A 27,336-nucleotide genomic window follows, 5' to 3' on the forward strand; every position below is an offset into this window, starting at 1 on the left:
GTGTCTAGAGACTATGTGAGAATTGATACCAGTGACTTCAGTGGACTACTCACATACTGTAGTAGATGTCATAAACAATGCTTAAGCACTTTTCTGGATTGGGATTATAGGTAGGGCAATAGTGCTGTGTACGAGTCCTGTCCAATTCCCTGACTTGAGTGACACTTGAGGGCACTCAGAACCTTCCAAGACTGATTCCTTGATCAGTAACAAGTCCAAAAGTGTATACATTAGAGCACTTTGCATTTTAGCTGCAATAGGTTTCTTTTTCATAAAAGTGACAAAGGACAGATTATCTACTAAACTATATCGTAAACTGCAGCAACCTACGTATTCAGAAAAATACCCTTTTCTATTACTCCCCTCCCTTTGACACAAACTATTAAACATTGCTTACCAAAGTAATGTTATTGAACACAGATGTCCACTATCACTTTCAAATTGTTCAAGTCAATTTAGGTTTATATATTTTCTTTACTTAGACTTTCATATAAACTAAAATGTGCTGTGACAGTAATGATTTCACAATATACTATAGTGAATTAGGGAAACAAATATTCATTTACTAAATTTATTTGAAATATACAAACTTCATTTCCAAAATCCATTTGACATTCCAGTGAAAATAAAGAAAATGAAAGAGCGCCACCTACTGAGCCAATTACAAATTTTTTTGAATGACAAAGGCTTACAAGTTACCATAATGACAGGTTTCAGGGTAGCAGCCGTGTTAGTCTGTATCTGCAAAAAGAAAAGGAGGACTTGTGGCACCTTAGAGACTAACAAATTTATTTGAGCATAAGCTTTCATGATTTATTTGAGCATAAGCTTTTGCGATTTATTTATGCTCAAATAAATTTGTTAGTCTCTAAGGTGCCACAAGTGCTCCTTTTCTTTTTGAAGTTACCATAGGTTTCTTTGTTGTGATAGTGTGTTATCTACAGGTTCACTTTTGTTTCTCAAATTATGAACTGGAGTTCTTCACATTTCAGGACAGAAGAGTAGAGCTTAGAATAACAAAAGTTAGCTTTCACTTTAATTAACGGCATTGCTTTTAATAACTTATTTGGGGGCTAACCTACATACTTGTACTAAATTTAAAGTACTCTAGTGATATGAATTAACTTACATTACCATTACAATGTTATTACAATAAATTCTGATAATTGCATATAATTGTATTCACTATAAATATTTCCAGACAAGAAACTCAGCTATGATGCAGTTAAGATTGCAAATAGGTGACAATAACTTAAGAGGAAAGAAACCTGAAAAGAATTATTTTTAAACTAACAGATTGGAAAAGCCAGGAAATTCTAAGATAAGGTAAAGCTAATACATAAACAAACAGAATCAAATATTGGAAAGCACAAAGATTAAGGGCATCAGCCTTTGGCGGTGGAGGCCAGACTTTGACAAGCCCAAGAAAGAAACCAACGGAACTCCACTGGCCATCACATACAGTCCTCAGCTAAAACCTCTCCAACGCATCATCAGTGATCTACAACCCATCCTGGACAATGATCCCTCACTTTCACAGGCCTTGGGAGGCAGGCCAGTCCTTGCCCACAGACAACCCGCCAACCTTAAGCATATTCTCACCAACAACGACACACCGCACCATAGTAACTCTAACTGAGAAACCAATCCATGCAACAAACCTCGATGCCAACTCTGCCCACATATCTACACCAGTGACAACATCACAGGACCTAACCAGATCAGCCACACCATCACCGGTTCATTCACCTGCACGTCCACAAACGTAATATATGCCATCATGTGCCAGCAATGCCCCTCTGCTATGTGCATCGGCCAAACTGGACAGTCCCTATGTAAAAGGATAAATGGACACAAATCAGATATTAGGAATGGCAATAGACAAAAACCTGTAGGAGAACACTTCAATCTCCCTGGACACACAACAGCATATTTAAAGGTAGCCATCCTGCAGCAAAAAACTTCAGGACCAGACTTCAAAGAGAAACTGCCGAGCTTCAGTTCATTTGCAAATTTGACACCATCAGTTCAGGATTAAACAAAGACTGTGACTGGCTAGCCAACTACAAAAGCAGTTTCTCCTCCTTTGGTGATTCACACCTCAACTGCTAGAAAGAGGGCTTCATCCTCCCTGATTGAACTAACCTCGTTATCCCTAGTCTGATTCTTGCTTGCATATTTATACCTGCCTCTGGAAATTTCCACTACATGCATTTGACAAAGTGGGTATTAACCCACAAAAGCTTATGCTCCAATACGTCTGTTAGTCTATAAGGTGCCACAGGAGACTCTGCCGCTTTTACAGGTCCAGACTAACACAGCAACCCCTCTGAGACTTTCACATTAGCCGGGGAAGCTAATGATCCAACCAGCAGACCAAATTTGGTGATGAATCCTGGTCACGTGCCACGTGAGGTATGTTACGCATACACTATGAAGATATTTATTGTATTATAGTAGAACCTAGGGCCCACAGTCTAGAATTAGGGCCTTATTTTGCTAGGCACAATGATCTGTTCTGGCCTAAAAAAACTATGACTGACATTCTATGAATCAACGGGCACAGTCCCTTTGATTTCAATATCATGAAATCCTTCTGAATGGTTACAATTAATTTAGATTCCATGGGAATATTTCAAAAGGATAATTCCAATGTGCATCACTCATCTACATAGGACTTCATCTGCCATAGTACTGGTCAATTGCCTAGTGTAGTTAGTCCTTCAGTAGTCAGTCTTCCCTAGTATTTACTAACTTAAATAATGGTGTGTCATCAGAATGTTTTGCAACTTCACTGTTCAGTCCTTTTCCCACATCATTAATCAATGTGTTACACAATGCCAGTCCTAGCATGGGACATGTCCTTCTGGATTGAAAATTTATTCCTTCTCTCTGTTGTCTATTTCTTAATCAGTTTCAAATCCATGACAGATCTTTACCTTTTATTCTCAGATTGCTTAGTTTCATTAATAACTTGTTCTGGATGGACTTTATAAAAACCCATACCCATATAAATAATATCAACTGGTTATCCTTCATCCACTACTTTTAAGAGACCTTAAAGGAATTCTAATCAATAGGATAGGCATAATTTTCCTGTACAGTGGCCATGCTGTTGGGTCCATATCATACCATCTAGGTATTTTATATCTCTGTCTTTAATTAACATTTCAACCTATTTATGTGGTACTGCACTAAAGCCCACAGGTGTTTAATTTTCAGGCTCCTCCAATACAATATAAACATTTTAATACATAACTCTCATCACTAGCCTATTGCATTGACTCAATAAAGCAGGTTCTGCTTTAAGAGAGACTGCAATAAGAACAAGAACTGAGAATCTGAAAGCTCAGGAGCTTAAATGGAAAAGTTTTTAAAAAGGCCTAAGTGACTTAGAAGCCCAAGTTTAATTGAAACTCTGCTATGCTATTGTTATCACATAATGCCATGCCAAGTCATGGGGACTTAGGTGCCCAAGTGAGTGAAGGCTCTTTTGAAAATGGGACTATGCTCTAAGGGCCAGATTTTTAAAGGTAAATGCAGTGCCTAAAGATGCAGCTAAGTGCCGAGTGGGATTTCCAAAAGTGCCTATACTTCTAAGTCCCATGCTAAATGCAGTATATGAATTCTCTTCTCGAAGGAGACAAACTATCACAAAACAGTTCAATGTCTCTTTTAGGTCAGTACAGAATCTGCCATCCAAAGTGTTCTTCTTAAATGGATTGGCTAGACAGGGTTATATGGTATGTCTCTCCACAAGGGGCTCCTTTCAGATAGATCCAGACCTGGGTCTTGTATATCATTTCAACTGGAGTAGGTGGTGGTGTGTCTCTGCCCCCGAGAGGGGTGCTGCTGCCATTAAAGGAATTCCACGGCTGTAGCCATCTACGTACCTCTCTCATATTTGTTTTGCAGCCTCCAAACTAGCTGAGAAGGTTATGATGTGCTACAAACAGTTTGCTGCCTTGCCTCCTGGCAAATCAGGCACTTTTGTTGATCTTCTTTGGTATTCTATACATGTCTCTCCTAAACAGCGACAGTTAGGGGTTATGCTCTGGTCACTAATGTTAAACGTGGATCCACAGGCTCTCATTCCTTTTTCATGTGCACAGAATTCTTTTCCTGCATAGCGTCAGGATACAAGATGTCAGACATGCCCTACATGGTGGAAATGGTCTGTAAAGCAAAATCCAAACTATTAAGGTAATCGTGGATCGACTTTGGAATTGAGCTGATAGGGCTAAGAAAGTCAGGTTACCTAGGAGGCAAGGTGCTCAAGACCAAATATAAGCTAATTGGTGAAACTCTTATAAGCGAGCTCTGAAAGGAGGTTGATGTTTCATCCCGGACCAATTTATCTTCCCTAATAACAATTCTCCAAAGGAACCCACTGTGCAATGACATCGCTAAACACTCTTCAATATTCCTTCTGTCCTGAGTTTAACTTTAGCCACATGTAGTTTACATCTAGATTTCCAGAGAAAGATGTGTCTTGGTCTCTGCAGATATAGGTGTTCATGATATTCAGCATTATGTGAACTTAATGTGTGTCACAATTTCCATTCTCTTGTTGGGGATCGGTACATCAATAACAGACTTTGGAAATAATCATGAAAGATTAACAAGTACTGATTGTTAACAGGTGTTTCTGGCAAGTAATCCTTTAGGGTAGCTTGGACAAACTGCTATGGTTTGGTTGATAATGGCATTTTTCCCAGAGGGACATTCAAAGTCTCTTGTGTGTGCCTTGTATTCTTGCCAGCAGAGTCAGGAAGAAACCTAATTTTCAACATCCTCTTTCTTGCCTACTCAGAAATAAAATATTCTCCTACTAACTGCAATGTTTTCTCACATCCCAAATGAGTTGGCACAGAGATATTGTGTGATAGTTATAAAACAGGGCACTGCAATAACAAGAGCTGACCCAATGATTTATTGCAGTCAAATAATATTAGCCATAGGTTTAGTCTCTCTTTCTTATGCATCATTCAGGGGCCTGATCCTAACTTCTGTATGTGTATTGTTAGCATTCACTAAAACATGTATTCACACAAATTTCAACCAATGGGTTGTTTGCAAACTGTTCATTTTGACTACATGCTGTCCGAGGTGTCACATAGTATTCTTTCTACTTTCTGACCAGATAACAAGCTCTTTAAAACAGGTTTTAAAACTAACAAATGGCAAATAGGAACTTCACACTTCTGCTATGAATTTCAGAGGAACAATCACTCATGCTAAAATGTATGGAACCTTCAGGATTTGCAAACATTTTCACAAATACTGTGCAAATGCTCATGAACTACAAATAATTCAAGCTACCAGAGATAAAAGCAAATTGAACTCATTGCTTAGATTTACAAAAATATTTACAAATCCCTGTTGTATTATTTAACTGAAATGAGTCTGATAATAGCACTTTCACATATCAAGAGACTGGTTTGAAGGTCTAATGATCTTCATCCTTGGAAGTCAGCATACCTCCCCACCAGTGGTTGTTTCTTGGGCAGTTGGGCCCGTTGAGTCTTCAGTTCTGGACTAGAGCATTCTGAACAGATAGACCAGTTCCTCCTGTTACAGCTCCAGTGCAAATCCATGCACCTGCTATCTAATCTAATCTAACCTATATAGTTATTTATACCATGTTCATCACTGTGATATTTGAACATCTGTAGTCACCTCTGTATTTATCTTTGACAGTTTCTGAGAGATTGTGAATGAATATTCTGACACTTTATGCAGCCATCTCCAAAGACAGAGAGCTGGATTTTTCTTTTCCAATGGCCAGTGCTGTGCTTGATGGTCTGTATAAACGCTGAAGAGTTCACCTAATAAAGAACATACCTATGTCCTCAGAGCTCTTACTGCTCCCAGGCATTCTAGCTCCAGGACACTGTTTTTAAATATTGGTATTCAATTTCCTGTTTCCAAATGAGACTGACCGGTCTCTTTTCCCAGGTGCTCAGAAGGGCCATTTTTGAGCCATCACATATGACAACTGGACAGTTTCTATGACATGGTTTCAAGATGAGAAGAAGTCATGATGTGACCCTGCCAACGGCTGCTGTGCTCTGCTCAGAAATTACCCAGTTAAGGAGGGGAATTTTTCTAGCAAAATCTTCTTATGGGTTTCTGATAATTGATTGATTGATTGATTGATTGCAAGAGGCAGCATTGCCAGGATTAGGAATCAGAAGATCTGGATTATATTCCTGACTCTGCCACTCAGCTGTTGTGTGACTTTGGGTAAATCACTTTGGTTCTCTGTGGCTCAGATTCCCTTGCCGTGAAATAGGAATATTGATAGTTACCCTCCTTTGAAAAGTGCATTGAGATCTATAGATGAAAGTGACATATGAGAATTAAGATTTTTCAAGGGATAAAAATCAGAAGTGAGCATGAGATAAAGAGAGAGACAGATACACACACTTTGCTACAAATCATTTGCAACACACTGCAGTAAAATCAGGAAGTGAAATACTGGATTTAAAGGGCCAGATGTGTTATTACACAACATACTATCTCTAACCTCATAGTTTTCTGTTGTTGATCAAGTCAAGAGCTGAAAACATCTCAGACTTACTGGCAGTCCCTTAAACGAAGCATCTCAAGAGCAACAGCTTTACAAGCTGTTGCAATAGGACATTGAAAGAATTTTGCCAGTTACGAAAAAAATCACTTTCCCCAAACATGTGAGATGTTTCACAAGGTCACCTTCCCCTTTGTTTTTTAAAAATCCTTCTTTGAGAGAAAGCTGCCATTGCACAATAGAAGAGGGGCTTTGCTGCAACAATAGAAACATTGGCAAAATCTCTCCCTTCGACACATTCTTGACTTTGTCCCTTAACTGGCTTTTGCCAGGTGGACAGCTAAAAAAAACACGCTTATTTTTAAAAATCAAAATCACCAGTTCTCCTAAATACTCAACAAGTTAAGTGCAGCCATGCCCAGTCCTGATATAATCAATACATGGGTCCCTTCAAACTCTGCTTTTTGGGGTCCTTCTAAATGAAGTCGTGGCCTTGGAGAAAAGAGCACTGGTTCCCTCTACAATCCACAAGCATAGCTTGTGCATTCTCTTCTAAAGGGAACTCCCATGCCTGGCTACCCAAAGGTGCATATCCTGTATTTAATGTGAAACTTTTATTTTGCTATTCTGTACTCCAGACGCAGCCTCAAGGTTAAAGTTCTAATTAAGAGCAGCTTTCTTTTCTTAAAGTACCTAGCAACAGAGGGCCACAATCCACAACTGCTACCACAATAAAAATATTAAAGTAACAAAGCAAACGGACAGGCCTGGAATTACAATGGACCCTATGATCACACTGCTACTATATTTTTTTGATGACACGAGGCAGAGAGAAATCTAAAACATCTCTTAGAGCAGAAACAAATGTTTTAACTCTGAGCTTTCAGTAACGATGGCTGCAGAAACATTGGACTGAGTTTCACTAACAACTCACCTTTGTAAACAGATTCCTCTCTGTTGTAACATCTGCCAAGTGTTGGTATAAAATACTGAAGATATTATGGGCCAAATTCTGGCCTCAGATGGAGTACCTTGACTGGACTCAGTGGAGCATCCCCAACCCCTCCCTGGCACTCTTTGGAACCTGTAGCCCAATTAGAGCTTCCTCATACCAGGTTCAGTGGGGGGGATGTGCTCTTCCAGTGAACCTGCACTAGCGAAGCCATCTTGTGACTTTCGAATCTCAGTGTCACATGGTTTAGACCAGAAGCCAGGCAAATCTTGATGGTTTTCAGCAGGATTTTACTTCACATTTTTGGATGAATTAAACCAGATGAAAGATTGCATAAATCCCCGAAAATGCCAACTTTTGCTCTGCTTTATATGTAACGGCATGTATAACACACTGTGGTCATATCCATACTGAAAATATGGGGCTACATCCTCAGTAGATATAAACTGGCATAGCTCCACTGACCCCAATTACTGAGACTGTAAGCTCCTTGGGGCAGGGACCATCTTTTTGTTTTATTGTACAGTGCGTCACAGAACGGGGTACTGGTTTATGACAGGGGCTCCTGCACATTACGGTAATACAAATAAACATGAAAATTTGGTCCATGGGCATTAGTAGGGATTGAACCTGGGACCTTCAGCACCAAAACCACAGGTCATCTACGCCACTTGGGCTAAAGAAGAACGCCTTTTAAGAACTTGGGTGGCATTGTTATAGTTGCAGGGACCAGACACTAGATGGAGACATGAGCACAGGCACTAAACCAGGATGTGCTATCTGGACTGGGGAATGCCCCCTCCTCAGATGGTGCCATGAAGCATTTTAAAGATTCTAAAAATAAAAGGTATCTATGCCCCATGCAGTCTCTCAAGATGTTCCACGGTCATCAGCCTTCTAGAAGATTAATCTTTATTGAGCTATTAGTGGAAAGGAAGATAAATCCTGTGGCTGCCAAAGGGCACGGACACTTAGATTACTAGTTGGTGGTAATGTCTTTGCTCATACATAAAACATATCATAATTTGGCTGTGTTGTCTTTTTTTTTATTACTAAGCTTGAAAGAACCTATAAAGCAAGGAAGGAACTTACAAGGATTTTACGATATTAATTTGTTACTTGCTCAGAGTGTTTCGGAGAGTTCTTTTCCAGTGTGTGTCCCTGAGTATTCTATTCATTTTTAGTGCTATTGAGAGCGAGAGGCTGACCGTACTGGCAGCAGCTCGGCTCAGCAGCGTGAGCAGGTGCTGAGAACGCCGTCCCACACAGAAGTGTTTCCGAAGCACAAGGCTACTCTTGTTCCAGTTCTAGCTCATAGCTACTGAAGAGAGAAAGTGAGTAAGGCAATATCTTTTATTGGACCGACTTCTGTGGGTGAGAGAGACAAGCCCTTCCAGCTACACAGAGCTCTTCTTCAGGTCTGGGAAAGGTAGTCAGAGGGTATGTCTACGCTTAGGACACCCATGACTGGCTCGTGGCAGCTGACTCTAGCTAAGAGGCTCGGGCACACGGGCCCTCCCACCTCTCGGGGTCCTAGAGCTCAGATTCCAGAGTGAGCTGGAACATCCACACTGCAATTAAACTGCTCCTTCGCCCAAGCCTGCAAGCCTGAGTCAGCTTCCATGGGCCAGCCAGGGGTTTTTAATTGCAGTGTAGACATACCCAGAGAGTCACAGCTAAATACAAGAGGGAACAGATGGCTTGGCATAAGTTGTTAACACATACTGTAAGAGACCATTCAAGGTGAAGGTGTTAACAGCCCACTTCACCTTGAATGGTTTCTTCCAATATGAATTAACTACTTACGCAAAGCCATCTGTTCCACCTTTGTATTTAACTGTGACCACTCTGAGTACATTTCCCAGACCAGGAGAAGAGCTCAAAAGCTTGTCTCTTTCAGCAACAGGAGTTAGTCTAATAAAAGATATTACCTCTCCCACCTTGTCTCTGTAATATCGTGAGACTGACACGGCTCAACAACACTGCAATCTACGGAAGAGACATTTCCAATCCTGCCACATACTATGTGGAGAGTTTTTTAGGATTACCATATAGACAAATGCTAACTTCATACTGGTTTGAAAATATCAGTTCCTCACACCCATCATTTTGATCAGATCTGAAGTGCAGTCATCAGAATGGGAAGGTCAGTGCAACTGCTCACTGAGCTCCCTTGAAAAGGTGCTAATATAGCATCAAATCAGACAAGTGATTGGGCTAGATGCAGGAATCACGGGATGAAATTCTAAAGCCTGTGTTATGAGGGGATCATATTAAATTAACACAATTGTCCTTTATCTGGCCTAAAACTATATGAAAATCAATTTACAAAGAATTATACTGCTACACAACACAGCTGAAGAGCTTGTATTGAAATTTAAAAATAAATGCAAGCCAGCAAAGCTGTTGTTCCAGAATCCAGTTAACAATATCTGTCTACTTTCAAGTTTTTTTTTTTCATCTGGAAGCTTGATAGACTGTTCCCCTTTGTTACACATTTCAGATTCAATATGCTACTTCCAATTAAACACCTCACATTTATTGCATTATTTGGCCTTTCGTGTTCACATGTGTTCCTTTAGTTCCTACCAGTGTGAGAAGACAATACCCTTAAGGCGAATGAGACTATTTGTATGACAGGTATTAGGCTTTGGGAAGACTCCAAGGGCTCTGATGGGAGCCTGCAGGTGTGTGTTTTCAAATACCTTCAAATGAATAGTACCCAGTTCCTCCAGAAATGCAACGTTTTGTAATAGTCTTCTTCAGACAGGATTGATGCTGTGTATCCAGGCTTTGCTAACACGCCCATCACCCTCATGTTTAACAACTGATTCTCATCAAACTTAGACCCCACTAGAAGATGATCTCGTCCATAGTTCTTTGTATTTAGTCATATATTTATTGAGCATATTGCTCGTATTTACATAAAGCCTGATTCTTCTCTCACTTAAAATTAGTATAATTTCAGTGGACTCACTCTGGATTTACACTGGTGCAAGAGAGCAGAATTTGTTCCACAGCACAATCTGTTGCCTTAGTCCTTACAGATTATCAACAAGAAGGGAATATGATTAAATTTTATTAACAAGTTTATTAAAAATTAGCACCATTTCAACATGATATGTGTACAACAGAAAGTACAGTACAGTTTTGAGTAACATCTCACATATGCTTGGAGTAGTGGTTATAAATTCAGAGACATATTATTGCTATGCACATGTTTATTAAAAGCAATAAAAAGAACAGAATAAACAATTTATGCTTTACAAATATGATATAGCTTTGGAACTTTAGACTTTAAGATTTTGATCCTACAAAGGCCTTAGCAGGCATGACCATTATCCAGCATGGAGTTCCATTGGTGAACAGATTCACTGGATCACCATGTGGGTCATGCATCAGTGCTTGTGGATCCTTTTGCAGGTCATGGCCTTATAGAGTATCTGACCCAATTGCACAAGTTTAAAAGAACAAGAAGGTGGAGGTTTATGAGTCCATAGATTCACAAGGGAATGTAGTATATGCACATAACTCTTATTTACTTCAATAAGAGCTACTCCTGGGGGAATTCTGTGCCACTGCGCGTGTGCAGAATTTATATCCTCCACAGATTTCTTTGTTTCCCACAGCAAAAGTGACTTTCTGACAGAGAAGCAAAGAGAATCCACAAGTGCGGTCATGTAACCCTCCCCAGCAGCATGTTTCAGATGACCAGGGCAGCTGGCAGAGAGGTAAATCACTGTGGGGCAGGAGGTGGGACTGGGGAAGACCCAGCTGGTGGCTCTTACCCTGCGCCAGGCTCAGCTGCTAGTCCCAGATGGGCTGAGTGGGATGGGACTTCCTCTTCCCCTGCACGGCACCCAGGACTGGGTCAGACCCACCCCCAGATTTCTGCCCCAGCTGTAGGAAGCTCTGCAAGCTCCCCTCCCTCCCCGCCCCAATTCCTGCACCCATTGCTCTTCAGCTGCAGGGGGAGGGATCACTGTACAGGGAGCTGCTCCCCCATCTGCGCAAACCCTGTGCATCCAGACTCTCTCATACTCAGACCCTCCCGCTGAGCCTTACACCCCACGACCTGCACCCAGAACCCTCCCTGATAAGTACCCCGGCCCCTGCACCATCCCGATGAGTCACCCGCACCTGGATCCCCACCCTACTGAGCCCCAACCAACTGCACCTGGATCCCCACCCCACTGAGCCTCACTACCCCAGCATCTGCACCCCCTCCCACTGAGTCCCCAACACCTAGACCCCCTTGCCGAGCTCTATCCCCCCCCACACCCATAGCCCCTCCTTGCTGAGCCCCAACCACCTTCACCTGGACCCTCCTACAGAGTCCCATTACCGTTGCACCCAGAACCCCCCAACAAGCCCCTATGCATCCAGATCCCCCCCACACCCGGATCCCCCACTGAGCCGCCTCCACCCAGATTGCTCCACACAGAACCCTCTCAACCCACACCTGGATCTCCCACACTAAGGCCCTCCACACTTGGATCCTGCCTTGCCATATCTGCCTGCCCACACCTGGGGCACCTGGCATGGAGGGGCAGGGCCCTGGAGTGTTTCTGGGGCAGGCCCAGTCCTTGTGCTGAGTCAGAGTTGGTTGCAGCCTCACTGCTGAGTCTGTGCCCCGGGTGGGAGCTGCACAGTGATCTCCCACCTCTGTGCAGCCAGTGGCCTGCGCTCCCCAATGCCGTGCTGGAGCCTCCACATTTATTTGACAAAGAAAATTATTTTCCGAATTTTAAAATATTATGCATAGAATTTTTATTTTTTGGCGCAGAATGCCCCGAGGAGTAAAGAGCTATACCTAGGACTCTGTTCCCTTCTCCCTGGTAAAAGAATAAATTCTGAAATAAACATGATTTTTTTTGGCATGGGTAAACCAGCAATAACAATCAGTGATGCTTCCAAAATGTGTCCATAATTTCCATGTTTGTCCTGTTGGCAATTTCTGATACTGTGCTGGTTATTACTTAGGCAAACAGAAACCTGCAGCCAATCAAAATAATAGGGTTAATAAGAAATCTGGGCAAACTTTAATAGCTATGGTTCTTAAACATAAAAAGGATAAAAGTAGAACAGTAAGTTTTGGCAGTGAGGAGCAGGGAATTTTCAAAATCCTGATGGTTTCCCTATGAAGATAGTATTATAATTATAGAAATCTAACCTAAAACATGCTGCTCTGCTTGCTTAAACTCACATTGAGTAGAATTCTGCTGGCTTCATCAGGTCATAGTCTACCCATTTAGCTGCTTGTAAGTCTGGAGTTGATTCAGATTTACACCAATGTAAAAGAGCAGTAGTGACCTGTGTGTTCATATAACATGCTTGTTATATTCAGAATAGAAAGTCCACGAATGTCTAGAAATTCCACTATGACTGACTGACGTGACATGGGAAATAGGTTGCCAAGGAGAGTGCACCAAGCTGAAGATACAAATGAATTTAAAATATACTAAATCATAGGACAGGAAGGGATCTAGTCCAGTCCCCCTGCACTCATGGCAGGACTAAGTATAATCTAGATCATTCCTGACAGGTGTCATTGCCAACACATTTCAATGCTAACTGTCATCCTAGCAGTTTATACTGGTATTTTACTAAACAGAATAAATGATCTATTAAAATGTATGACATTGTTTTAGTAACAAATAAAACTCATTTGCCACAGTTTAACAAAATGAGTGTAACAGAAAACTATTTAACACCTTTCCCAGGACAAAAAAGCCCATGTAGTTTATTTAACAACATTCTGTAGGCACATAATTCCCTCTTTGGTAAATGTTGTTCACCAACGGTAAGAAGTAGCACCCACAAATTGTTCACAATATTCCAAGTAAGTTTTCAATTAGTTAGTACATAACTAATGATAACAGATCTTGGGCCTAGCCCTGGGCAGAAAATGATTTTCCCATCCTGTAATCATTTGAGATTTCAAAAACATTTCCCTGATCCAAATTGGAACAAAAAGTCATCCTCAAAAATTTCTGCTAATTGAAAATCCAATTTTTTTTTGCACAGGTCAATCAAAATATTCCATTCTGAATGTCAAAGTGTTTCAAAATTCTTTGTTTCCATAAATTAACTTACATTTCAAAACAAAAAGTCTTTTCAACCAGAAAAATATCAAAAGATCCTGGTTTGACCATTTCAAAATTTTCTTTTAAAAAATGTTTGCATAGACAAAATTTGTCAGAACTGACCCCATTTATGCAAACAGTTTTGGTTCTGAGGAACTAGCCTCTTCTGATGAAAAATGTTTTTCAAAATATTCCTGACCAGTTCTAGCTGGGCCTCTAATTCGGTGGGAAATAACCTATATTATTCTTATTGTTTTCTTGACAATGTGTCTTATGTCTTACTTGGGTAATTGTTTTAAAAAACAGTACAGACAAAATTATTAATTCCATTTCCAGTACATATTTACAGTGCTCAGTTAAAGTACTGTGGAAAATGTAAACAAGAAAACACTAAAATAAAGAGGGGTATGGTAAGAAAAATAGAACAGTCCTTTGAAAACACAGGTTCTGCTTATAAATATGGCTTCTTAAAGGGTTCTTTGGTAAGCAGCTCTTATTACAGTTAAATACATGTATTATGAAAAACAGTAAACATTGTGTACCACTACAAAATAGTATATGCCAAAATTGGTTCTTTGTGCATCAGTTGCTGAGTAAACAAACCATACATTTGTCCAAAGACTGTGGGTATTGTCCCTAAGTTCAAAGTCCTGAGCATAATGCATTACTTGCAATATCTATGTTTTTTTGGGCAGTCACTTTTGCCTTGTATTGCATATCTCTCTTGTAGTTAAAAACAAGGCATTGGAGTCTCCTCTCTCACAGTTTGAGCCTGGTATAAACTCCATTCACTTCAGTGGAGTTACTCCTGAATTACACTACTGTAAGTTGAGAATCAGGGCAGTGTGTCTTTAAAAAGGAGACTTAAAATGACAGCAGCAGCTGGTCTAGGCCCACTGAGAGTTGTTTGTTTCTGGGTAACTCCAGGCCATCGCTGTTTCTGCCCTCATTTACATCAATGTAAACTGGGAATAACTCCACTCATGTCCATTGTGTTACTAAGTAGAACTGGTGTGAGATCAAAATTAGGCCCTGTGTCTTTCTGGCTCAAAGCACTGTTGGTTAATTAATTCTGTTATTGTCACAGGAATGTTTGGAATTACTTTCAATAACAGCGTAGTCATGGACAACAATAGTCATACTTTCATTATGCTTAACAAATGCCAACCAAACCTCTAATCGCTCTCAATAGATCACAACCGGAGTTCAAGTCCCAGGTGAGCAACAGTGGCCTGCTACTGACTGGGCAGCTAATGAATTGTTCAAGACCTCAGCTGAAGCTTGGGATGCTTTATCTGGACAGTGTCTGACTGCAGAAATCAGAGACTACCACAATTGCAATGATGAACCTTTTAAAAGGAAAACCAGGGCCTTTTCCTGCAGTGTCGCCATTAGTGTGTCATGATGTGTGAAAGAGAGCTTAAGTGGCAACACATACAATCTTTCGCTAAATTCCATGCCGCTTTTGAGTAAGTTCCACTTTTTACCCAGTCAGACTGAAAGTTGCTATGAACAGGCTTATAACTTCTAACCGATCAGAACAATGGTACAAATTGGTGCCATTAAATCTTTCATCCCATGAGGGTCAGGACACTAAAAATCCAGAACATTATATCTTTACAGTTACTTAGTCCTATATTAAAAGGATAACCTGTAAAATGGACAAAAATAGTATTAACTATATTTTCAGTAACCATGATCACTTTGTTTTACAAAGTGACCAACAGATAACATTGAACAAAGTCAGAACCATTTTAAATTCTCAGAATTTAACGTCTAACTTCACCAAACTGGGTAGTACAAGCACAGAACAATGTCTTGTTTACAAAGGAGATATAATTTATCTTAAAATCACCAATAATCAGACATCTCTGCCTGCTTCCCACAGCATCCTCAAAAGATATACCTTTCTTCTGAAATGAAAAGGGGATGTTTCTTTGACAGCCACTCAATGGTTTGACTTTGACAAACCAGCAAAACTGAATCTACATGAAGAAAACCCATACAGATTCCATTCTGTTCTCTGGTAACTAGACTCTTTTACATAAACCAGATCTAAGCTTGAGACCTTGGAGTTCAAATAGGTATTATCACCAGTCTCCTTGTCAGCTGGGTTTAGAAAGCCACTGGTATTTAATGTGGCTTATTGTAAATGTGTATATTACATTTTTTATCATGATAGTCTTGAAATATCAGTATTGCTAAAAATATTTTCCCCCACATGTAATTCAAACAATACGTGACAACGGGAATCTGAAAGAATGTCCAGAGTGGATTAATTGAGAAGTAGGAGGTTAAGAATAAATAAATGAAACAGGTTAGAAGTTTTAAAAAGGGATCCAAACTACTTATTGGCCACTGTTGTCTTCCATGAAAAAGTGTGAATATTTCAGCACAGTTCAAACTGAATTCAAGCAGTTCTTGTACCCAAGTTTAAATACTGTCTGTGCCTATAAAACAATTCATTTATTAGTCCAAGCATTACTGTTGAAGAGATCTTGAAAAAGCATTCCCTCATTCCTGAGTTTGTTCTTCATAAGAAGGAAGTTTTGGAGGGCCTCCTAGAGAATTAAGTAGAAATAGTTTTGGGGCCATATAATGCAACTGTATGAGATTTAATATAGGTTACACAATAAACATTTTGATAATCCAGCCTCCATCAGCAAGCAGAGGACTAGGTGATGCTTGTTTCCTAGGTTATAGACAGAAAGAATGACCTCAGTAATAACGGCAAAGGCCACTTGCATTTAGATCTTTCATATCGATGGATCCTAAAATGTTTCCCAAACTAAATGCAGAATTGTATGGTAACATTAATGAACTGTCAGCACTACATATCACAGACGAGAGGGGTAATTTAAACTAAGGACCCTAGGAAAGAGTGTCATGGGGTTTTTAATACCCTCACAAAGCAGAGAGGATCTCTATTTTCCACGGTCTCACCTACCCATCGGGCCATCAATAGCATTTCAGCTTGGTATCTCGTAATTAACAATAGGTAGATATATCATTGAACTTTGAGTGTATGGGAGATATACATTGATCATTAACTTCCTTCTTTACCTTCTTGAGGCTGCGAGTTTAACAAATTTTAGGCATGCCCCCCCGGGGGTGAAGGGAGGGGGCAAAAGAGGTACAGCTGTGCAGTGGGAGGCATTTACAGTATTACGTGTGGTAGGCATTCAGGCCTTTGTCTTTGTTGAGGGAAACTAGCTTTAAATTGCATCTGGGACTTCAGTGGGACCCCCCCCCTCAGACATGCTGAATAAGTACATCTCCCAGCTGGTCAATCCTCATCTCCTCCTGGAATGTTCCTATCTACTTTGACGGCTGCAACAGCTAGCTTCAGGCCCTCTAGCAGAGTGGCTAACATGGGTCGCTTAAACATTCCAACCCCCTCCAGGTGGACTTTCTGCTGCCAGGGGCTCAGAGCCCACATTTCACTGGCACAATCCCGTGGAACCCAAATAGTGACAAATCTGGCCTTTCAACTGCATCCTTTCCCAAGATAAGCAGACACTTCTTTGAAATTTTCTGTTTAGAAGAGCTACCATCTCTTTCCTGTGTTACCTTCTTCACAGGTTGGCCCCATCCACTTGGCAGGACACATGCAGCTCCCATTGTGAGGATGACACTGGGATTTGTTGGCACACTGGCATCTCAGAGAGCAGCTGGGGCCATACTGGTCTGACCTGCATTCTGGAAGGGCAAAACATTTCAGCAAATGTTTACTGCACAGATTTAAAACCGCTTAGTGTCTCTGACTCAGCTAAGCACTTTGGGTAGAGAAGAGGGTCTGAAAGGAAAGGAAGAAGCAGAAAAGAGGAGAGGGGAGGATATGGGTAAGGAGAGGAGAACAAGACTTCTTCTCAGGAACCAATAGAACCATGTGTCACAATTCATTAGAGAAGTTCAGTATAAGACATAGGCCCTGACCTTGGTAGAAGATGGGGAATGGTGTAGAAAACATATAGAAAACAGGGCAGATTAACTTTGAGCCAATATCAGAGTTTCAGGGGAAAATGTCTCACACAGTTTGAAACTGGGGATTTTTCTCCCTGAGAGATCATGAAAATTCCTGGTTTTTTCACTGGAAAAAACTCTGAATGGCTCAACTGAGAATCGAAATGTCATTCTCCATTTGTGATCTGGGTGTGACGTGGTAAAACTTTGTTGGGGTCAGCTCTGGAACAGAAAATATCACTGACTATCGTTATTTGCCCATTCCAAATTGCTGAAGGTTTTTGTTGTGTTAAAAAGCTGACCTCTCTTTTGCCTAAGGTAAATACTCATCTGTATAAAACAAAGAAAGGAGGAGAACTGACTTATTATCCTGTATGATTAATTGCCTTGGACCTTGATACACACCTCCACTGCTCATCTAGCATACTCTGTTAGTACCATGAAAACAATTAGAGACCCAGACTTGCTAAACAATAAGAAAAAACACACATTTTGGAAAGCCTTGAAGCCTGTGTTTGTCATCCACTAACTGGTCCTGCCTCACTGGTCCAGCCAATTCATGGTCAAAAAGTCTTAAAGAAGTTCCCAATATGAGAACTGTAGCAGGTATGAGAGTGGATGGTGACAAACTTATGCCCCCTGAACTAAGCCACTGAAAGGGAGTTGCGGATTTCTTCAAGCAGGCTATTGTCATTTTATAGATTCTTACTGGCTTCCACAATTACCCAGTGCAATTCTTGGCTCTCTATGCATGGCACTATGTAATCTTCACATAAACCAAGACAGGCAGAGTCAATCTGAAAATTATTTCATATCACCCTTTATGACCCTAAGAACCTCTCAATGCCAACTGGCAAAGGGTTCACTGTTCTGTAACAGCAACTTCTATCAGGCCCAACAAACTCACACTGCTTTCATAATATTTATCCAAAAAGGGTCATGTGAGGTGCCTAATAAAAAGCTTATGTCCTACTGAGTCTCATAATCATTGCAAGAAGTACAGATGATATTTAAGGAGTTGTACTTATGTACTAAAAATATATTTTAGATTCTGTGCCCTAGGCTGGATTGACAAATAAGTTTTGCCAGGCAAATAGATGTATATTCACCTGTTTGCCGAGGTTCTTATGTAGATTAAGCACTGAAGACAACACAATGGAAGCCTGTTTTGGATATGGAGACAACACCAACACGTGAAGGCAACCGCGGGGACAAAACAATGAGTTTTGGGAAATATAAGGAAAAGCAAAAGGACATCTTGTTATCCATCACTGAGGCAGCAAAAAAGAACTGTGCGTTCTGCATCCAGGAAAGGTGGATCTCAACCATTTTGGCTGGTAATGTGGGGAGTCATTTTAGGTTAGAAAGTGCTTTAGACTAGGGATTTTAGCCTGTTAAAGATAACTTTAGACTCTAAGAAGTGTGCTATACTTTTTGTTTTATATGTAACCATTTCTGTTTCTATTATCCCTACTCAGTATCTCTGAAATCTTTATTTCTGGTCATAAATTTATGACTGTTTTCACTATAACTATATCTCAGTGCTGTGATGTTATAAAGGGCCTGAGTTGTACCAGCCAAGCTTTGCCTACACTGCTCTCTGGGGGACAGCAAAGCTGGTAATTCTGTGAGTATCCTGTGAGAGGCTGGATACTACAGGGAGACAAGAGTGCTGGAACTAGAAGTGCTGGGGGTGCGGTAGGTGTTATGCCCATCATGCAAAATTCTATTTACCTATTCTATTCACCAGGCTAGTAAAACATCATTATGCTTTTTCATGATCATCTATCTCCACTGCAAGAGATGAGTAAATAGGTTTTGTGCCTCATTTTCATCACAACTTTTCAAAGTTGTTTATGCACTTAGGATACATGCCTGGAGGAAAACGTAGCAGCAGGCTGGGAAGGCAGGGTGCTAAATACATTGTAAATAACAGCTCTTCCCCCCCAAAGAACTCATTGTAAATATAAAGAATCTTTTCCCTTTCACTGCACCAACCAGTATGTAAATAAAAATGTTTCCAATTGCCGTTTCAGCTACTAACCCACGTGTGGGGGAATTCTTCCCTTGGTCTCAGAAGCTTGGTTTTTTCAATTAGGAAATGTTATGAGACAGGGTCTCCTGAACACCTCTGGACCTGATTTTTATTTATGTAATACCACATTTTCATGATAACAACAAAGTGTATTTAAGACATCTGTTTGAAAGTCTGCAATGCTAATTTACCAGAAAAAAGAGGTCCCATAAAAGCTTGTTATATTCTCTCTTTTTTTTTAATTAACATTTTGGCTGTTTAATGGGTGCCTTACCAGAGTTCAAATTAAAATCAGGCCTTTTATCTTTATAGCTGCTGCATAGTCACAGCTGTTCACAGTTATATCACAGATGAACGGAGCCTAATTGAAAATAAAAACGCAAATAAAACCTGCTCCATAACTGCTTTTCATGGATGGGGGTTGTGACTAGCAGGTTTAAGAAAATAAAAATCCCTCCCTTTCTTTGAAAGAAGCAGAAACTTTGCTCACATTTTCAACGCTAAGCTTCCCCCTTGCGTTTCATTTCTGCCTAAAGTCACTGGCAAGATCTTTGGATTCATGCAGCCTTACTCACTGTATTGTGTGGTTCAACTCTCCATTCAGACCACATGGTCTGGAGATTGATTTTTGACCACAGGACAGTGCAGCAGGGGAAGCAAGTCATTTTCTTTTTTAGCTTTTGGGTTGCACCAACTTGTAAGTTTCCAGCAATTATTTAACCTCTCGTTTTCATTGATAATGTGCTCCGTTTTTAACTGCTTCATGCTATTTCCCAGAACAAAAGGACCCTTGAAAAGTGGTTCTGGTATTCTCCAACTGAGATCTTAAAATATTAGTAGTGACTCAGCATGTTTACTTTAGTATTTTTTACCTTTTATAATGGGGACCTGATTCCGCGCTCAAGTTTAATTCCATTTACTTCAGTACAGTTACTCTGGATTTCTGCCAGTGTGACTGAGATCAGAATCTGGCATGAGGATTTTAGCTGCCATCTACACTCTGTCACAACTACCACAATTTCATTAGGACTCAGCTGTTGCAAAGAAAAAACTAGAATTTTCTCCCCCACTTTTATAATTTTGATACATAGGGAAGAATTCTACCTTGCTGAGCAAATCAGTTACCTAGTACTCACTCCAAGGGCCTGCTGCGTGCTGGGGAGTTTACTTGGATCAGGACCTGTAAGAGTATGTCTACACTGTAATTAGACACCTGTGGCTGGCCCATGCCAGCTGACTTGGGCTCATGGGGCTCAGGCTAATGGGTTATTTAATTGTGGTATAGATGTTGAAGCTCAGGCTGAAGCCCAAGCTCTGGGACCCTTCCACCGCACAGGGTACTAAAGCCCTGGCTCCAGCCCAAGCCTGAACATTTAGAGCTCCTTAGCCCCTGTCAGCTCCCAAGGGCCAGCTGTGGGTTTTTAATTGCAGTGTAGACATACCCTAAGACAACTTCTGTAGCCCAGAGCCGGCAGTAGCTGCTATAGCTCCTGTATTATTGTTCTCTGGGGACAATGGTCAATGTTTCCACATGGGTCCTTGACACAGCTTTGGCCTTGGTTTGCAAAGCTCTGCCCACAAGTCTGAGTGCAAAAGCAAGCAGAAATATCTCCGAAGTCCAGTTTACAGCCCCCTGCAAGAGTCCTCCCTTACTCTGCACAGTTGCTGTTTGTGAGTTTCTGAATGTATCCATTGGTAGTGTGTTGTTGTAAAATAGAGGAGAATAACATTTTAGGGATGGTCCACATACAGTTTTTCTACCACTATAACTATATTGGTTTAGAAACTGATATAGTTAAAAGTGGTACCACCTCCTTAAAAAGGTTCTTATATTGGCATAGCTTATTCCCACAGGGAATGAGCCATCCTGATAGCAATCCTGCATAACTGCACCCACACAAGGGGGTTGTACTGATACGTTTCTAAGCCCATGTATAGGTACAAAAGTCTTGTGTAAATCAGCCCTTGAAGGGTGTTTAATGATCTTACCAATGGTGCATTTGTCTCCAGTCCTGCCAGGTGGGCAAAGGCATCTTCCAGTTACAGGTTCACATGAGGCTACTCCTTCACAGTCACACTGATGCTGACATTTGTCTCCAAATCTTCCAACATTACAGCCTAACAAAAAGAACACTTTTTTATGTGCTGTACACGCCAATAGCAAGAAACACGTTATTTCGGTAGAATCTTTCACTCATATCTCCTAGAACTCATGAGCTCGAATGTGAATCTAGTATGAATTGCCACACTTTAATGAAAGACTTACAGATGGAAGAGCCTTAATACTTGCATGCTTTCTTTTTATTCAGGCTAAATCTAATTCAACCTATTGCAGGTATTTGTAACATGCCCCAGCACTGTTGCAATTAGGTACTTCATTTGATTTTTAATCAAACAACCAGCAGAGAAATATTATGTAACTTTCACCATGAGAGGTAAGAATACTCACTTAATCTAGTTGATACTCTTATTTGAAATGTTAGTGGCAAACTTAAAACTGTATAGAAGCAATTTGTTTTGTGAAAGTAACCTGTGGAACTCATCTAATCAATGAGACCAAGTGCTTAGCATTATTCAGAACAGGATTAGACATTTATATAGGATACGAGAATATCCAGAGATATGAGTAAACAACCCAAGAGTTTAGAGTTTCAGGGCATAATCCAAGCTCTAATAAGGGTCACAAAGAATTTTTTCCTATGGATAGATTATTCCATAACTGTCTCCTGCAGGTTTTCTTGTGCCTTCCTCTGAAGCAGATGTTACTGTCCACTACTGTCCACTACTGGAGAGAGAATAATGGACTAGATGTGAATGCAGTATGGAAATAGCTACATTTCATTTGCTTTTTAATGATCTGAATATCTGATAGAATGTCATAATTTTTCCTTTGGGAAATATTCTTTTAAAAAGACGAATGTTAGGGCATGACAAGCATGGTGTGATTGTGGACAAGGTCATTGATCCAGATGTTTTTGATAGAACAATTAACAGTGAAATGGTTAATGATAAGATTCCACAGTGTCCAAAAATAAATAAAGTCTTCTTTGAAAAATACAGAAGTAAGAAGACAGAACACATATGGTGCCAGGCCCAAATTACATAAAAAAGTTTACACACACCTTTTTCACACTGGACACCTTCATAGCCTTCAGGACAAATGCACTGTCCAGTCACTGGATTGCAAGTAGCTCCATTTTTACAATCACAAGAGTGAATACAGTTTAGACCATAAAATCCAGCAGGGCAGGCTGGGAAATGAAAGGTTACAAATGTTACTTTGGCAACGGGACAAAAGTATATGCAGAAAAAGAATACACCATCCTGTAAGTCTGAGAGTTTCCTGCTATATCTGCAAGAAGAGAGTTAACAATATAATTATTACATGGGCCCCACTCATTCTGCAAGATACTTGAGCATATCTGTGGTTTTAAACTTGTGAGTAGTCCCATTGACTTCAATGAGATTATGTGCTTGAAATTATGCACATTCTTAAGTAGCTTGCCGAATCAGGGCCGCAAAGAGAGACAATTTTTAATTGAAACACCAAAAAGTGCACATGACTGCTCTGGGTACATACATAATTTTATTGCTGGACTATAGAACTACTCAGGCCCTTGCATTAGGATCCACTAACACAAACCCCTGATGCAAAGTTGAGGCCTTCTTTCTCTGAGAGGATTGTCTACTTACTGTGCTCACAAGAGTGTCCATAGTAACCTTCTGGACATTGGCAGCAACCAGTAAACCTGTCACAAGATCCATTGTTCTGACAGGAGCAGTTTAAGTGGCAATCAGAACCATATTTACCCGGGGCACATTCTGTTAATAAAAAGAACAAAAAGTTTTATTTATCCACACTTCACACTGGAAAGACACGTAAGGAAATAATACTAGTCAGAAAAGATTTTATTTTTTTTATTTTTTATTTTATTTTTATTTTAATAGCTAAGAACTATTTGTTGTGAATTTCCTCCCCACCTGTGTGAAATTTATCTGCTTTATGGGTTCACTAAATTTCTGCATAACTGGGAACAACTTAACAAATTTGTGAGAGAAATATTTTTCACTATCTGGATGTTTATGCAATACTGAAAAGCCATTTTCTTTCCACAATTCCCATTTGTGAATTTGTCTTTCTGTATGGTTTATACTGATGAAAAAAAGTATAATTGCACGTTCTCAGAATACACAACAAATGGCATCATTTCAGTTTTTTTTGTACCTACATCAATGTTTTCTTACCGTTAAATGTAAAGCATTAAATAAAGTACGTTTTCTCAGTTTCTGTTGTGTCATATATGGATGCCATTAATTATTAAGTAATTTCTAATGGAAATGGAAAGAACCCTGTTTCACACCCTTGCATAATTAGGTACCTACCATAGCGAACTAAAACCCTTCACAAATTGTTGATAGCAAAAGTGATCATGTATCAATATCATCAGCTTTTTTGCAGAAGTGTAGTTCCTCCATTGCCAAGACATTCTAGAGTTTCTGGAGCAAGTCACAACAAATAGGTATATCTGGAAACTCCTTGCTTCCATTTCTCACCAGTTCCATATCTAGCTGCCATTGCTATGGGTATGCACAAATCAGCATGACTATCCAATTCAGAGGCCTGTGGGTGGGGGCATACACTAAACAAGATTTTCTTTCTGAGGTAGCTCTCATCACTGTAGCATCTAAATCACTGGAGTAAGCTGCACATAGGGTTATCTTTGGAAAAATATGTAAATATACTTGGATAGCTGGTGTAAGTTGGCCTAGGTCCCTCAAAGTCAGGAAGCTACACTGATTTACACAAGCTGAGGATATGGCCCAACATTTGTTCAACTGTGTTAGGGACATAAATGTCCACAACAATGATGAAAGTACCTGCTAAGTCACTAAGATTAATCAGAACCTGCCCTCACTGTCTGAGGGTTGGTTCATTCCTGCTAGTGCAGCCTGCAGGGTTTTTTCAGACCTAGATTTGGAGAGGTCACTAACACACAGCTCCCAGTAAATTTCCTATAGAGTAGTTTAGTTGTTAGGATCAAAACATCAGGCTACTAGTGACCCTTGCAAATTACTGAGAAGGTCCAACTAATAATATAACTCATAGTCTTACTTCCAAAAGTGTTGCATGAATTACTGTACAATGCCAGTGGCAGTTCATTATAAAATCTGATACTGCTGCTGACCTCTTCTTTGTTGAGTCAAAAGAGAGAGAGAGAGAGAAGATACTACCTTTCTCACAATAACTTCCTGTCCAGCCAAGTCCACAGGAACAAGATCCGTTCACAGGGTCACAGATACCACCATTCTTACAGATACACCTTAGCTGGCAGCTGGGGCCATAGCTTCCCTGGGGACACACTACAGCAAATTAAAGTTGTTAAAAAAAAATTAGCCTCAAAGAGGATGAATGCAAAAGAAGGAAACGATGAATGCAGAAAGTTCTCTTTACCGTACGTTACACATACTTGGTGTAACAGGGCACTTGGGCCTTTGGGTGTATGTGAACACCTCTGCCCTGTGCTGTGCCTACCCTCTTCTCCACTGCCCTGTCCCTCCCTTCACTTTTCTTTCCATTTAGCTTATCCCCTCCTAACTAACCATCCCCTTGCCCCAAAAGAATTATTGTAGAATGAACATGACATTTGCTGCCATTGCAGTCTTCAGTCTTGTGTGTTCACCCCATCCCCAACCTGGTGTCTGCCCATGTCTGTCTTGTCTATTTAGATAATACACTCTTTGGGGCAGGGACTGTCCATTACTCTCTACAGTCCCTAGAAAAATGGGGACCCTTTCTTGGTTGGTCCTTAGTCATGACATTAATAAACATGATTATTAGATGACATGCTGAGGGCAGTGCAACTTTGGGTTGCTTTGTGTTATTTTGAATATTTCTATGTTAACGCAGAGGAGCCTTGAGCAAAGAAACTGAAGCTGCACAGTTTGGAGCAGCTACAGACTCAGCCCACCAGCTTACACTGGGTTACATTTAAAACATCATTTTGCTCCAGAGAGATAAGGAAATGCAGCGATTGCTCACAGAATGAATTCCTAGGGGCATAAATAATGGCAATTTATTTACATCTGTGAGGCTGAGATATTTCTTTTTCTGACTGCTGCAAGTAAATGTCTAGATTGACAGGGTGCCCTTGGATCTCGTTCTGTTACCTTGCTGACAACTGGGTCCAATTTGGCCAGGTGGACAGTAGCACTTGCCAGTCACTGGGTCACACTGCCCTTTACCACAGGAGCACAACAGGATGCAGTCCTTCCCATAGTGGCTTACAGGACAAACTAGAGGAAACATGAACTTTTCTCATTAAACATGCCAGCTGTCCAGACCCTTGTTTCTTTTTGTAATCTAAGGCCCTTCCTTTTAATCAAGCAGACTCCTCTAAGCTGCATTCAGCTTGGTTTTGAATCTGAAGAAATCAGTTTTACAAAAAGAAAAGTGTCCAAATATTTGCTTACGTTTTTCCTCTGAAATTTTACTTGACATTAGGAATCTTCTACCAAACATTACTGTGAAAACAACGAAGCTTCCTAATGAAAGTGGAACCAAGCTTCACTACAGTATTAAATGGTGGTCCCGCTTTAAAGTAAAGATTTCCTCATTCCCATAACACTGATATTTCATTTATTGATCAGCAACAGTTCAGATTATCAAAAATACGGTGAAGTGTTAAGTTTTGTAAAAAAAGTTATAGTGAACTGCAAAAAGTAATTGAAAAAGCTAACAAGGCAGTAATTTTTTATTAGCATTAGAGTCATAAATTATGAATGGTAAACTAGATTGCCACGGTTAGATGGGATTTACTGAAGACTTAATTACCTTCTAGTCACTCAGTTTTTATGAGGGTGCCAATGCAAAACTTCAAGGGCTAGAATGTGGAGCTCTTTCTCATCCTCATGAGCATTTATTCACATGAGTAGGCTCACTGGCTTCAAACAAACTTTTCCCATAAGTGCTCATCCACATGAAGCCTGAGAAAATACAGGCGAAAAACCCCATCATCTGCACACCCCTAGTTGTTGTCTACCACCCCACACTGGAACTCATATGGGGTATCATTTATCAATTACAACCCACAGAGATCTTTCCCCAACCCTCTCTTCTGGCCTTCAAATGACCCTCCAGTCTCACCAAGCTCATCATCAGACGTAAGCTCTTCACAGACCAGGCCACACCAACTCAAAGTGGCACTAGATCCTGCCAGAAAAACAGATTCTAAACCTCCAAACATCTCCATTGCTACAGAGATAAATACCCTCCACAACCTTTCAAGATCCAGGGGTCCTACACATGCTTATCACAACATGTGGTGTACCTCATCCAGAACATCTAATGCCCCAGCAACAGCTATGTGGGTGAGATCAGACAATGACTACACTCTTGAATGAGCTCACACAGAAGAATGATAAAAGACCAAAAAAAAATATATATCCCTATCCTACGTAGGTGAGTACCTCAATAAGCAGATTTGGGGCAAAAAAGGAGGAGTGTGACCTCCTCTCCCATTTTGATCTTGCTCATGAAGAGACTGGACACAGAGGCTGCAACCCTGGGTCAATCGTGCCTGCTTCACACTCTCATAAGGAAGAGAAAATGCATTGAAAGAGAATTTTTCACAAAGCTGGAATTTCGATTTGCTATTGAGTGAAGGGTTGGTCAGGATCTGCCTGTTGTTTATATACTAATAAACTACTGTTTATCTTCACTATTTTCAATTAATGCTTATTTTTCTCTCTTGTCAGTATATAGATTTAAATT

At 40.3% G+C, this 27,336-nt stretch overlaps 1 protein-coding gene across 10 annotated transcripts in view; it reads right to left on the minus strand.

Moving 5' to 3' along the window:
- Positions 1 to 27,336, minus strand: part of LOC140917185 (uncharacterized) — a 315,283-nt gene that overhangs the window by 6,519 nt on the left and 281,428 nt on the right. For 7 of the 10 annotated variants that reach the window (XM_073359429.1, XM_073359432.1, XM_073359431.1 and 4 more), the window contains 7 exons: positions 25,734 to 25,859; positions 24,798 to 24,926; positions 23,259 to 23,387; positions 22,688 to 22,816; positions 21,555 to 21,683; positions 17,138 to 17,266; positions 12,224 to 16,128 (listed from right to left, as the gene is read on the minus strand). In XM_073359429.1, the coding sequence (XP_073215530.1) occupies positions 16,082 to 16,128; positions 17,138 to 17,266; positions 21,555 to 21,683; positions 22,688 to 22,816; positions 23,259 to 23,387; positions 24,798 to 24,926; positions 25,734 to 25,859 (818 nt within the window). In that variant the 3' untranslated portion in view covers positions 12,224 to 16,081. Of the gene's footprint in view, positions 1 to 6,257; positions 6,337 to 12,223; positions 16,129 to 17,137; positions 17,267 to 21,554; positions 21,684 to 22,687; positions 22,817 to 23,258; positions 23,388 to 24,797; positions 24,927 to 25,733; positions 25,860 to 27,336 lie in introns of those variants that run through there. The other 3 variants (XM_073359435.1, XR_012160738.1, XM_073359436.1) reach the window with 3 other exon arrangements.

This window comes from Lepidochelys kempii, chromosome 9 (genome assembly GCF_965140265.1).
Source record: "Lepidochelys kempii isolate rLepKem1 chromosome 9, rLepKem1.hap2, whole genome shotgun sequence".
NCBI lineage: Eukaryota > Metazoa > Chordata > Testudines > Cheloniidae > Lepidochelys > Lepidochelys kempii.